The sequence below is a fragment of the Microtus pennsylvanicus genome, chromosome 9, assembly GCF_037038515.1.
Source record: "Microtus pennsylvanicus isolate mMicPen1 chromosome 9, mMicPen1.hap1, whole genome shotgun sequence".
In the NCBI taxonomy this organism is placed as follows: Eukaryota; Metazoa; Chordata; class Mammalia; order Rodentia; family Cricetidae; genus Microtus; species Microtus pennsylvanicus.
The window spans coordinates 68,391,826-68,405,744 of NC_134587.1; the positions used below are offsets into that span (position 1 = coordinate 68,391,826).

Here is a 13,919-nt window from a genome sequence, read left to right on the forward strand (position 1 = left end):
GGGGAAAGACAACAATCACCGTTTCAGTGCGAAAAGGAACGATTTCTTAACAGTCTGAGGCGAAGAGAACCATTGCTCCTTACACGCAGCAGCTGAGTCAGGCTTGGATGCTCCTCCTCATCGTTCTTTGTGGCCTTCTTCTCTGTGTCCCCGTTAGAAACGCCACATCTCAGAGGCTCCTGGTGGACACCGTCCATGGGGTAGAATATGTGCTCGAAGTGCGAGCTGTTGTGCAGAGGTTCGATGCCAAAGCTGGCGTTCTCAAAGTGCAGCAGTCCTCTGCGTGGTGCGGGACACAGACCAGTGTAGAAGGAAAAGAAACACACAGGACGAATCAGAAGCTGACTTTACAGTACAGTCTCGAACACGCAGAAGGGAGGGGTGGAGAGTCCGGCAGACATAAACGTCATCTTTTGGTCCTCCACTTACTCAGCTCCCAACATGAAGCCTGCAGAGCAGCTGGGAGAAAAGGTGGAGCTGGCGCCAGAGTTTGACCCCAGATATGTTTTCTGCGAGCTCAGGGACTCCCAGCAGGTCATTTATCCTTGACCTTAGTATAGAATCTACACAGAATGGTTCCCATTAAATTATTTAATATGCACAAAATACTTAGACTATTTCCTGGCAGACAGAAAGCATTAGTAAGTGTTCTTTCTTAAGTGACGCTGATGACAGCCATCATTTCTAGCTGACCTGAGAATGGAAAGTAGTATCTGTTAGTTCAGCCAATCAGGACAGCTCCACACACTCAGGCCTCCACGGTCTGTAACAGCAGTGCTACTCTAACTGGCGTGCGACAGGATTTCTCCAGGCCTTGTTTACTTATCTGAATATGACCATAATTTGCTTATCTGAATATGATCATAATAAGCCCTTTTACTATCAATGTGACACTTGCATGAAATAATACAGGAAAAAATTTTACAAGGTGCTATAGGAACTTAAAATGTATTTTGTTACAAATAGCAAACTTTTTGTAGTCTGAAAAAATGAAATTCTCCCATTGGACATTACAACTGAGAAATTACTAGGCTTTTCTAAACAAATATTCCAAAAATATCTGAAGCATGCCTGGAAAGGTTTTTAGTAACCTCAAAGTAAGACCCAACTTCATTAGACACCAAAGGACCCAGTCTGGAACCAGGAGGAGAGATAAGGGCGGAGCAGGGAGACAGCAGGGGATTCCTCACCTGAGTCCGGAGCAGACGCTCACAGCAACGGCTGAATTGTGCATGCCCTCCACGTAGCCCCGGTAATGGCAATGTTTCTAAATGAAAAAAACACACTCTTCAGACACTGCTGTGCTGCTCAAAACCATCAAGATGCTACAAAGCCAACCGAATTCCTGAGGCTAACCTAAGAAACAACCTAAGAAATACCACGCGCGGGCTCCAGGCTACCTGAAGACGATCTGCTGTCACCCAACAACACACAAATGTCCAGGCAGGATCCCCGAGGACACCAGCTACCAACAGTCCTGCCCCGTGACCTTCCAGTCCAGAAACAGCAGGTTGGAGTTACACTGCATTTAACATTTTAAGTTACAGTTGGCCCAGACAACTCCAGGGGAGAACTAATGTGTAAGGACCTGGTTGAGGGCTGAGAATGCCCCCCAGGAAGGAGGCCATTCTGCATAGGGGGTGGCTGTCAGCATTGGGTGAGTTCCCCTTTTCCCCTGGGCACATTAGAAATTGAATGAAATGTATGTCCTGGCAATGCTGAAGCAGGCATGGGCAGCCGTATATGGCGGTTCTGTTGAACTTGTCCATATTGGGTTTCATGGTCTAAGTTGATGAGGATGACTGACCAGGTCTCTTCCTCAAAAGGGCACCGGATCTCATTACAGATGGTTGTGAGTGACCATGTGGTTGCTGGGAATTGAACTTAGGACCATTAGAAGAGAGGCAGTGAAAAGCTCTTAACCACTGAGCCATCTCTCCAGCCCCAGGGCACACTAGCTACACTAACCTATTTATAGCCATCTTAGAAAGCTTAAATGCCTTTATCCTAAATTTGGGGCAAGAAATTAATCAGCCAAAAATACCAAAGTCAGCATCACTTGCCAACAGCAAACTTGAGTGCACCAGGAGATTTTGTCACCTGCAAGACAGCCCCAAAGCACCGTATTAGAAAAGCCACAGTTAGGGACTCCTACCCTACCAGACAGGAAGGTGCACACCAGGCCAGTGAGTAACAGGACACACCGGCCACTGACATCTGGACCACAAGCAAGTCTTTCAACAAACGGGATTGCATGTAGGACTTCCTACAGGCACATTTTAGCACCCTGGGCAAAGGTGCACCTTTAATAATGAATGCTGCTATCTTCTGAACAGACACATGGAAAAGAGTAAACTTCATATCACAGGAGAACAAACTCCAAATAGATCAAAAATCAAAATGTAAAAACTGAAAGAGTATAAAATGTTAGAGAAAACGTGAATAAGGCCCTTTAACCCAGGAGAATGGATGAAAACCTCCAGCCTGTCACTCAAAACCTAGATGCACTGGATGGTGGCAAATCACTGTAATCCTTGAGGCTGAGCGGGAAGAGCTGGAGTTCCGGGCCAGCCTGGGCTACAGGTAAGACTCTGCTCAAAGTAATGATAGTAGGATTATCTAGGTGCAATGAAAGGAAAGAGGAAAGACTTTACTACATTAAAAAAATAATTTAAGCTTCTACACTAAAAGAAAGGCATAAAACCCTCAAAAGCAAAAACCAGAAGGAAATATTTGCAAATTACATAATAAAGGGTTCCTATCCCCAAATATAAACATCTCTTAAACTGGAGGTTCTCAGCCTGGGGTCTTGACCCCTTTGGAGGCTGAAAAACATCCTTTTACAGGGGCCCCATATTAGATATTCTGCATGTCAGATTTTTACATTATGATTCATGACAGCAAAATTACAGTTATGAAGTAGCCACACAATGATTTTAAGGATGGGGGCACTGAAGAGAACTGTGTCACAGGGCTGCAGCATTAGGAGAGTTGAGAAGCACTGTCTTAAATACCTACTAGGAAACTGGACAGAGGACAGAACTTACAAATGCACTCACATATACAGAACTGTTAACCAGCGGGACCTGCGCAGGATGTGTCGCTAGTAAGACACACTGGGAAACAAGAAAGCTGGCCAGTGCCAACAGGTGACCCTGAAGCCAGCAGCCTGACGACGTTTGTTTAATAACTTGCCTTTACGAAGTATTTCCACAGCATTCTATCTAGTTCTGCTGCAGGTGCCTTATCTGTGTGACCAGATCTGCCAAGAAAGACCCAATACCTCCAATTTTACTAAAACCTCATTAACGGATGAAAGCCTGCGGTCTGTCAACACTCAGGCCGACTTTGTTACAAACCCTTGCTTTCTATTCAGCCCGCAGATGAACATTAACAAACCACCACCTGTTCCAAGGCCAAAAGGACTTTGTCCCCAGGTCACTGCGTGTTCTCCTAAATGTTATTTACTGCTCCGGATCGTCCCCAACTCCCCCACTCCTAGAGGAAACAGTATGCGAGTTTCTGGAGTATACTAGGCTAGCTGTAACCACACTGATTTCTTACATACTGTAGCCTTTCCCTTTTATGTGCTAACAAATCTGTATTTGTTTTCTCCTATTTAATCTCTGTCAGCTCATTCTAGCAAACTTTCAAAGAATGGGGAGAAATTTTCTCCTTCCCAGCATAATTCTCAAAAACAAAACATATCGTATTTATAGGTTAACAAAACTGATACTCACACTGCATGGCTGCAGTGAAGAAATGCCCGGTGTGCACCACAGTAAGGACACGCCTGGTGTGCACCACAGTAAGGACACGCCTGGTGTGCACCTCAGTAAGGACACGCCCGGTGTGCGCCATGCTGAAGCACAGACTCAGGGAAACCCTGACCCTTCAGAGCAGAGCAGAGCCACCACAGAAGAGCCCGCTAGCCCAGGGCCCAGGGAGCCTTGCCATCCATTCTCAGAGAGACAGAAGTGCAACAGTGACGAGGGGGCAGAGCTGGGAGCAAGTCTACCGAGTCCCAAGATAACCCCAAAGTCCTCAGACATCGGAATCACAGCAACTCAGGCACTTATTTTTCTGGCCTTGTGAGAGCCAGAAAAGAGCTTTATAAATTACTTCAATCTTAAGGAGGAGAATCCCAAAGGAAAACATTTAAAGTTTAAAAATATACATGTAAATTAATTGTGTATTATAGACAATACCGTGTACTATAAGGGACAATCTAGCCACGTGCAAAGAAATGAGAGTAGCTAAGTTTTACTTTTTATTTCAAATCTATTGGCACACTTTCATTTGTCTGAATAATATTAAACAACCAAGAAATAATGGAAATACTCCATGTTGATACCTGATATTTTTCAAACATATAGCATTCTATAAAACTAAATTATTGAAGTTTCTATACAATTAAAATCTAGTTTTGAAATTTTAGTAGACAGTCTTTCAATAATGAATAATTGTTATATTTATTTATAAATTGCCAGACTATCTCTTGTAAACACCCCTCAGGTATTACCTCATTAAAGTCCCCAGTAACTCCATAAAGTCATAACTACTATACCCATGTTAAAGTGAAGGCACCAAACACAAAAAGTTGGCACAAAACCCTCACCAGACAATAAACACGGAGCCAGAATTCAAGCTTTAACTGTGTCGGATGGGGAGGAGGCTCCACAACGAACAGTAAGGGCTCAAGGGCATCAACTGTGGTCTTTGGCTTCTTACTGTCCATCGCTGAACAGATGAAAATATGGGCAAATTATCTTTTATCTGGAATATGCTACAATGTAAATTTAATCTCCTTACTAGCTTCCTATTAAAACAATACAAAGTTAAGATAAAAGAATCAGGCCAGGCTATGATGGTGCACGCCTTTAGTCCCAGCACTTGGGAGCCAGAGGCAGGGAAATCTCTGTGAGTTTGAGGCCAGCCTGGTTCCAGGACAGTCAAGCTACATGGAGAAACCCTATCTGGAGAAAAAATAAAAAATAAAAATAAAAAGGGAATGAGTGGACTAGAAATAGACAAGGCAAAGTCAGCATTTCCTTGTGGTTTTGGGTAGTGCAGACTAAAGCATTTGCTTCCGGTTCTTTTGAAGAATGCTACAAAGGTCCTCAATACCATACGTGATCCATCTAACATAACAGGGCGGTACAAAGTTCAAATGAAGCAAGAACACAGTCGGCAGGAGTTACGACTTCTCATGAGCACTACTGCGGAAGAAGTGTGTACCGCCTAAGTGCCTAGGGAACTGTGACACTCCTCCTCCTGAGCAAAGCTAGACCTGCGCATGAGCCAGGAAGAGATACCACCAGGCGAGGCTCGGCATCTGCCAATTACTTGGAGGATTCCAGGCCAGCTCTGTCCCCGAGAGGGTTCTGTTGCCTGATGCAGAGAGGACCACACCTCTTGAGGAATGAAATGTCAGCAAAAAAATCGGAACATCAGAATACGTACCAACAAACAAATGTGGCTTTACTGGACATAAATAACAAAAGAAAGGTAATAGTTTACCAAAACAGTAAACCCTTCACGACCAGTCAGCATTGTCATTAAAGAACAGTTAGTTACTTTCCCATCTTATAAACGCAAATCTTTTTTTTTTTTTTTTTTTTTTTTGGTTTTTAAGACAGGGTTTCTCTGTGTAACAGTCCTGGCTGTCCTGGAACTTGCTCTATAGACCAGGCTGGCCTCGAACTCACAGAGATCCACCTGCCTCTGCATCCCGAGGGCTGGGATTAAAGGTGTGCACCACCACCTCCTGGCTTTAAAGACAAATCGTAACTAATGAGTGGAGGAGAGTGGTATGGTGTGAACCAGTCTCCTCCAGGGCCATCATACATGGATGGGGAAGGTGTCCTCGGGACGGCAACCGCGCAGTCCAGGGACCCTGACAAGAACACACTGAAACTATGTAAAGTTTCAAGGGGAAGATAAAGTACCTGCATACTGGGATGGTCAGACAGCAGAGAGCCTTCCTCGTTGTAGGTATAAACTACAAAGTCAGTAGGTAAAAGGTCTCTGGAAGAGGAAGAAAAGAGATGTGTCAAGTACCAAGAGCTGAAGGCACAACTCATAGGAGATTGTTCTCGGGAGAGAGGCAGAAATTAGCTTTTAAAAACATTTTACCTGATCCACTATTGTAAAGAAAGTGCTACTGCGAAACCAAAAGCTAACTAACAGACTTGGGTTCCAGACATTAGCTGAGCGATACGAAGATACGATTTGCTCTCCTGGCACCACGTGCACAAGGGAAGAACAAGTGAGGCTGCTGACGCACTCATGTTTGTACAAGACAAGTAAGAATTTTATATTCCTTTCTACAAAGTCCTATGTAAACAAGAAACATCACTGCCTTAACCTAGGTATGAAGACAAGTGTCTGCTGTCAGCTGTTAAAGGAAATGCCTCCCCCTCACTGAGGAACAGCTGTGTGAACCATGGGGAAGCAATCTTCTCTCACACTGACCTCCAGGCCTTGTGGAAAATCAGGGAAGCAGGATGCACTGTGTGGTTCAAGTTCAAAGACCAACTGACCCTCCTGTCCAGAGATGGACAAACTGATGGTTTGCCCTGCTTGCCCTGAGTGACTTCAGCTACACGACCACTGTGACACTGAAAACCCTTGGTGAAACTGTGCCTCTGCCTCCTTGAATACAGGAAGCCCCATGGCAGCAAATCTGGAGGCAAAGCCATCCCTGTGACTAAGAGCCTAGAGCACTTGAAGCTCTGAGACTCCAGAGTAATCTTTGTCCCATGTGTCTTTGCGAAGTCCGCTCTGTTGCTCTGTGGGCAGTATTCAAAGGAGCCTACGGGGCTGAGTCTTTTCATAAGCTGATCTCATTGGGCATTGGAATCTATATACACACATGCACCACACACACCAGATACACACCGTACCACTCACACACGTACACCCCATACATCCTTCGCATACACACACACACACACACACACACATCCTTCACATATACACACACATGCACATACACACATACACGCACCAGACACATACCATACCACTCACACACACCCCACACATCCTTCACACACACACACACACACACACACACACACACCATACCACTCACACACACGTGCACGCACGCACACACATACACACACCACATCCTACACACACACACATACACACCCTTCACTCTCCCTAAAGGTAAATTTGAAAAGAATTAAACTATGCATGCCTGGCTTCCCTCTGCACTGCCTCCTGGAAGTGCAGCCTGTCCAATCATAGCATGAATTCCTGTGGACTTCAGATGCAGGTCTACCCCTGTGCAGCAGGGTCAGCAATAACTAAATCTGCTGATTCCAGGATTCAGACTCCACTAAGCTATATCCATCTAGAAAAGAAATCACTATACTGCTGAGGGAAAACATAATTAAAAAGGCAAAATAAATGAAATTTCTTACGTGTTTCTTTCCAAGTGAATAACATGCTGTTTTCCTTGCGCCTGGATGACATAAGACACCTAAATGCACAGAAAAGGAAAAAGGCAATAATAAAACACCGTCTTGTAAATTACTTTTCAACCTATCACAAGAGGCAGAAAAGTTCATTCCAAATTAAAGTAACTTGGCAATGCCTGCAACAGTTAATGGAAAGTTTTTTGGGTTTTTTTTGTTTGTTTGGTTGGTTGGTTGGTTTTTTGTTTTGAGACAGGGTTTCTCTGTACCTTTGGACCCTGTTCTGGAATTTGCTCTTGTAGACCAGGCTGGCCTCAAATTCACAAATTTCTGCCTGTTTCTGCCTCCCAAGTGCTTGGATTAAAGGCATGTGCCACTACCGCCTGGCTAATGGAAAGTATTCTTAAGTAATATATATTCTATTTATCTCTGTCTCCCTTTAAACCTGGATCATGAAAAATAGCCTACACTTCTAGCTACTCTTTTTAATTTGTTTTAGATTTGTCTGTTTGCTTGTTTGTTTTTGTGGGGGTCTCTGTGAACACCACAGCCAGTAGAGTGTCAATCTACAAGAAGCAAGAAGGAAGTCTGGTTCAGTTTAACTCATTAACTGCTGTTAGTTCAAACTTTGAGAGTCTGGCACCAGGTAGTTTATTTTAGGCAAATTTAAGCACAGCACAATTTGGAAAAAGTTTCCTGGTAATAATTAGTTCAGTCCCATGTTCACAACAAAGCTTAAGACATGATTCCATAGACACTTTTTAAAGAACATGTGACCTCTTCCATAAATACATGTTCTAAAGATTGACTACATGTGACATTTTAGGGTTCAGGTGTGGTCTCGGTCATACAGATAGTGTGAAAGTCACCAAGCTATTAACCACCTCCACTCCCAGCCTCCTGGGCAGGGAACAGGTGTCTCCGCCTAAGATGTTTAACAAGCCTGGTTTCCCTAGCGCTTATCGATGAGCACCAGAACTTCCTGGCCTCCTACATGATTTTACACATACCATGCTTTAATTGTGTGGATGTATGTGTACTATGTGTGTGCCTGGTACCCCTGAGTTCAGAAGAGAGTGCCACGGCTCCTGGAACTGGAATTGTGGATGGTTAGGAGCTAACCTGTGGGTGCTGGGAAGTGACTCCCAGTCCTCAGCAAGAGCAACAATTGACCTTAACCAATGAGCCCTCTCTCCAGCCCCAGCTGTCTGCTCTTTCTAAACGTGTTCATGAATCAGCTGTAACTTCAGGAAGTAGTTTCCAGGGCACCCACATGGTGCTTCCTTTGCAGAAAAAGCTCTTCCTTCTGTTTAAGTGAGTTTCGAGTTTTGAGAGATTACTTAGTCCTACAAAAGTGGACAAGAAATTCCTGTTCTCTTGTGACCTTTACAGCTTATCTCATCAACTCTAACCCACACTTTCTCCTGCTGCCAGCAGCCCCGTGGAGCAGGAACACATCACACACAGACGTGGCAACCTCACTAGCAGCACTTGAGTTTCTTCAACAGTGATAAACAGTGTCATCTTGGAGTTAGTTCGTTATTTAGATAACTCTGACTTTGTCATCTTCAAGTTCAGGAGGCCCTTTTCTCTACCCCAAACAATTTCCCTATTCTAACTACAGGACAAACTATTGATCGTAAGGTCATGAACAAGGCTAGATCCCAAGGACAGCACTACTGGGAGGTGTAAGGGATCTACATGTACATGGCTACCCCATCAACAAACAGAAAAAAATCTTCTCCAGTGGAAAAACAACACTCCATTTCCTTATAAGCAGTTTTGCTATTTTTTAAATCAGCACATAAAGTATTTGATATTAAAACTCATACTCAACCCCTGAAACAACCACTGCTGCAAATATCACCCTTCATTAAGAAAAGAAGAAACTGTAATTTCCTTATAGTCACAGTTCTCAAGAGAGAACTCACCTGCTTGGAACTGGACCTCGGGGCTTCCCTTCTTTCTCTAGTTAGTCTCCAAGGCGTTATAATCTCATAAGAAGAAAGATGTTTGGTCTGCTGAATGTCTGCAGCAAAAAGAAAAAAATATAACAACGTGAGCCCGAAAAACCTATGTGGTACCTAAATACCGGAAATAAAAAAGCATGTGTTCAGCTGGATATAATGCTACATGTTTTTAATCCCAGCACTTGGAGGCAGAGGCAGGAGGATCTCTATGAGATTGAGGCCAGCCTGGGCTACACAGTGACTTCCAGGACAGCGAGAGCTACATACTGAGACCCCCATCTTGAAAATAAAAAAACTAAGTCTTGAAAAAAAAACTAAGTGTTCAAATTATTGGGGGGAACACCTGATAGCCAAGTGATTTTTTTTTAATTTGTATTTTTTTGCTATTATTCTATTTACCAGTGTTTTGCCTGCATGTTTATCTGTGTACCATGGGTGTAAATGGTGCCTGCAAAGGTCAGGTGAGGATGTCAGACCCACTAGAAGCGGAGCTACAGAGAGCTGTGAACCACCATGTGGGTACTGGAAATCGAATATGGGTCCTGCAGAAGGGCGGTCAGTGCTCTTAACTGATGAGCCGTCTCTCCAGACCCTCCTGTGACTTTTTTATATACAATCCTCGACAAGGATGAGAGTGAAAATATTTCCTAAGGAAAAGATGCCAGTCTATATCCAAATGTGTGTGTGTGTTTATGATGTTAAAACAATCATTTTCAAACACTTTGCATCTGTATACTCCAGCCCTTTTCCTCAACATAAGTCTTGTTTTACAATCTTGGGGCATAAACAGAAGAAAAGAGCATGAGATTTAATATGGCAGAGTGCCACGCTGGAGCTCAGAGCATGCACTCGTCCCTCACTCCCTCCTATGCCTCTTGAGTGACGGCATCCTAGGAGAGTAGCTGAACACTGGAGAAAGATGCTAAGAAGGGGAAGATCCTTTCACTATCAATGGGTCAACACTAATATGTACTAAAAGTGGACCAGCTGCCTCATATGGACTGACTACAGCATGGATCCACCAGAAGAAAATGTTACACAAAAACATTAGCAGTTCAGAACTCTGGTCATGCGCACTTACATTCTAAAGTTATCAGTAAAACCGAGTGTCTTAGTTAGGGTTTCTATTGCCTTGAAGGGACACCATGACCACGGCAACTCATAAGGGAAACATTTAATTGTGGTGGCAGCTAACAGTTCAGAGGTTTAGTCCATTAGTGTCATGGCTGGAACAAGGCAGAGTGCAGGCAGACATGGTGCTGGAGAAGGAGCTGAGAGTTCTTACATCTTGACTCACAGGCAACAGCTTGAGCATCTATAAAACCTCAAAGCCTGCCTCTGCAGTGACACACTTCCTCCAACAAGGCCACATCCACTACAACAAAGCCATAAATCCTAATAGTGCCACTCTCTTTGGTCCATTTTCTTTCAAAACACTACACCAAGTACAACCAGAACTGAAAGATAGGACCAGACATGGTAGTGCGCTCTTCAATCTACTGGTTCTCAACCTGTGGGTCATGACCCCTTTAGGAACTGAATGACCATTTCACAGGGGTCATCTAAGACCATCCTGCAGATCATTTATTTATATTATGATTCATAACAGTAGCAAAAGTACAGTTATGAAGTAGCAACAAAATAGTTTTATGGTTGGGGTCACCACAACATGAGGAGCTGTATTAAAGGGTCGCAGTATTAGGTAGGTTGAGAACCACTGCTCCCAGTACTTGAGAGGCAGAGACAAAAATCAGATCTCTGTGAGTTCAAGGCCAGCCACGGATACATAGTAAGACATGTATCTCAAAAGAAAAAAAAAATACCACCACAAACTGAACAATAAATCATGTAGAGGTTGGATACAGTTTTTTCCCTTCCAGTATCATTACTAAGGGCGTAACAATTCTTTTTCACTGTTCTCACTGTTGTTTGTTGTTTTTGAGACAAGCTCCCACTGGTCATTCAAGATGACCTTGAACTCATGACCTTCCTGCCCTGTCTTCCCAGGGTTGAGATGACAGAAGCTCACCATGCACCCAACAGCCAAAGTAAAAGTTCTTTCAGGGAAGTCTGGTGAGGGAGACGGTGATTGTGAGGGGACGGTCACCGTGATGGAGATGGTCACCGTGAGGGGACGGTCACCGTGATAGAGACGGTCACCGGTGAGGGGACGGTCACCGTGAGGGGATGGTCACCGTGATGGAGATGGTCACCGTGAGGGGACGGTCACCGTGATGGAGACGGTCACCGGTGAGGGGACGGTCACCGTGATGGAGACGGTCACCGTAAGGGGGACGGTCACCGTGATGGAGACGGTCACCGGTGAGGGGACGGTCACCGTGATGGAGACGGTCACCGTGAGGGGGATGGTCACTGTGAGGGGACGGTCACTGTGAGGGGACGGTCACTGTGAGGGGGACGGTCACTGTGAGGGGGATGGTCACTGTGAGGGGACGGTCATGTGAGGGGATGGTCACTGTGAGGGGGATGGTCACTGTGAGGGGGACGGTCACTGTGAGGGGATGGTCACTGTGAGGGGATGGTCACTGTGAGGGGATGGTCACTGTGAGGGGATGGGGACATTCACTGTGAGGGGGATGGTCACTGTGAGGGGATGGTCACTGTGAGGGGACGGTCACTGTGAGGGGATGGGGACATTCACTGTGAGGGGGATGGTCACTGTGAGGGGATGGTCACTGTGAGGGGGATGGTCACTGTGAGGGGACGGTCACTGTGAGGGGATGGGGACATTCACTGTGAGGGGGATGGTCACTGTGAGGGGATGGTCACTGTGAGGGGGATGGTCACTGTGAGGGGACGGTCACTGTGAGGGGATGGGGACATTCACTGTGAGGGGGATGGTCACTGTGAGGGGATGGTCACTGTGAGGGGGATGGTCACTGTGAGGGGACGGTCACTGTGAGGGGATGGGGACATTCACTGTGAGGGGGATGGTCACTGTGAGGGGATGGTCACTGTGAGGGGATGGTCACTGTGAGGGGACAGTCACTGTGAGGGGATGGTCACTGTGAGGGGATGGTCACTGTGAGGGGGATGGTCACTGTGAGGGGACGGTCACTGTGAGGGGATGGGGACATTCACTGTGAGGGGGATGGTCACTGTGAGGGGATGGTCACTGTGAGGGGATGGTCACTGTGAGGGGACAGTCACTGTGAGGGGACGGTCACTGTGAGGGGACAGTCACTGTGAGGGGATGGTCACTGTGAGGGGGATGGTCACTGTGAGGGGACGGTCACTGTGAGGGGACAGTCACTGTGAGGGGATGGTCACTGTGAGGGGGATGGTCACTGTGAGGGGACAGTCATTGTGAGGGGATGGTCACTGTGAGGGGATGGTCACTGTGAGGGGGATGGTCACTGTGAAGGGATGGTCACTGTGAGGGGGATGGTCACTGTGAGGGGACGGTCACTGTGAGGGGGATGGTCACTGTGAGGGGGACAGTCACTGTGAGGGGGATGGTCACTGTGAGGGGATGGTCACTGTGAGGGGACGGTCACTGTGAGGGGGATGGTCACTGTGAGGGGATGGGGACAGTCACTGTGAGGGGGATGGTCACTGTGAGGGGATGGGGACAGTCACTGTGAGGGGGATGGTCACTGTGAGGGGACGGTCACTGTGAGGGGATGGTCACTGTGAGGGGATGGTCACTGTGAGGGGATGGTCACTGTGAGGGGACGGTCACTGTGAGGGGATGGTCACTGTGAGGGGACGGTCACTGTGAGGGGATGGTCACTGTGAGGGGATGGGGACAGTCACTGTGAGGGGACAGTCACTGTGAGGGGGATGGGGACAGTCACTGTGAGGGGGACGGTCACTGTGAGGGGACGGTCACTGTGAGGGGACGGTCACTGTGAGGGGATGGGGACAGTCACTGTGAGGGGGACAGTCACTGTGAGGGGGACGGTCACTGTGAGGGGACGGTCACTGTGAGGGGGATGGTCACTGTGAGGGGACAGTCACTGTGAGGGGGACGGTCACTGTGAGGGGATGGTCACTGTGAGGGGACGGTCACTGTGAGGGGATGGTCACTGTGAGGGGACGGTCACTGTGAGGGGGATGGTCACTGTGAGGGGACGGTCACTGTGAGGGGACGGTCACTGTGAGGGGATGGTCACTGTGAGGGGATGGGGACAGTCACTGTGAGGGGACAGTCACTGTGAGGGGGATGGGGACAGTCACTGTGAGGGGGACGGTCACTGTGAGGGGACGGTCACTGTGAGGGGACGGTCACTGTGAGGGGACGGTCACTGTGAGGGGACGGTCACTGTGAGGGGATGGTCACTGTGAGGGGACGGTCACTGTGAGGGGACGGTCACTGTGAGGGGACGGTCACTGTGAGGGGACGGTCACTGTGAGGGGACGGTCACTGTGAGGGGACGGTCACTGTGAGGGGACGGTCACTGTGAGGGGATGGTCACTGTGAGGGGACGGTCACTGTGAGGGGACGGTCACTGTGAGGGGATGGTCACTGTGAGGGGATGGTCACTGTGAGGGGACGGTC

The 13,919-nt window shown here is 46.9% G+C and overlaps 1 protein-coding gene across 3 annotated transcripts in view; it reads right to left on the bottom strand.

Moving 5' to 3' along the window:
* Adam9 (ADAM metallopeptidase domain 9) overlaps positions 1 to 13,919 on the bottom strand; it is a 61,754-nt gene that overhangs the window by 37,697 nt on the left and 10,138 nt on the right. For all 3 annotated transcript variants that reach the window (XM_075986374.1, XM_075986373.1, XM_075986372.1), the window contains exons 2-6: positions 9,359 to 9,456; positions 7,434 to 7,492; positions 5,949 to 6,027; positions 1,191 to 1,267; positions 84 to 279 (exon numbers count right to left, since the gene is read on the bottom strand). In XM_075986374.1, coding sequence (XP_075842489.1) covers positions 84 to 279; positions 1,191 to 1,267; positions 5,949 to 6,027; positions 7,434 to 7,492; positions 9,359 to 9,456 — 509 coding nt within the window. The remainder of the gene's footprint in view (positions 1 to 83; positions 280 to 1,190; positions 1,268 to 5,948; positions 6,028 to 7,433; positions 7,493 to 9,358; positions 9,457 to 13,919) is intronic.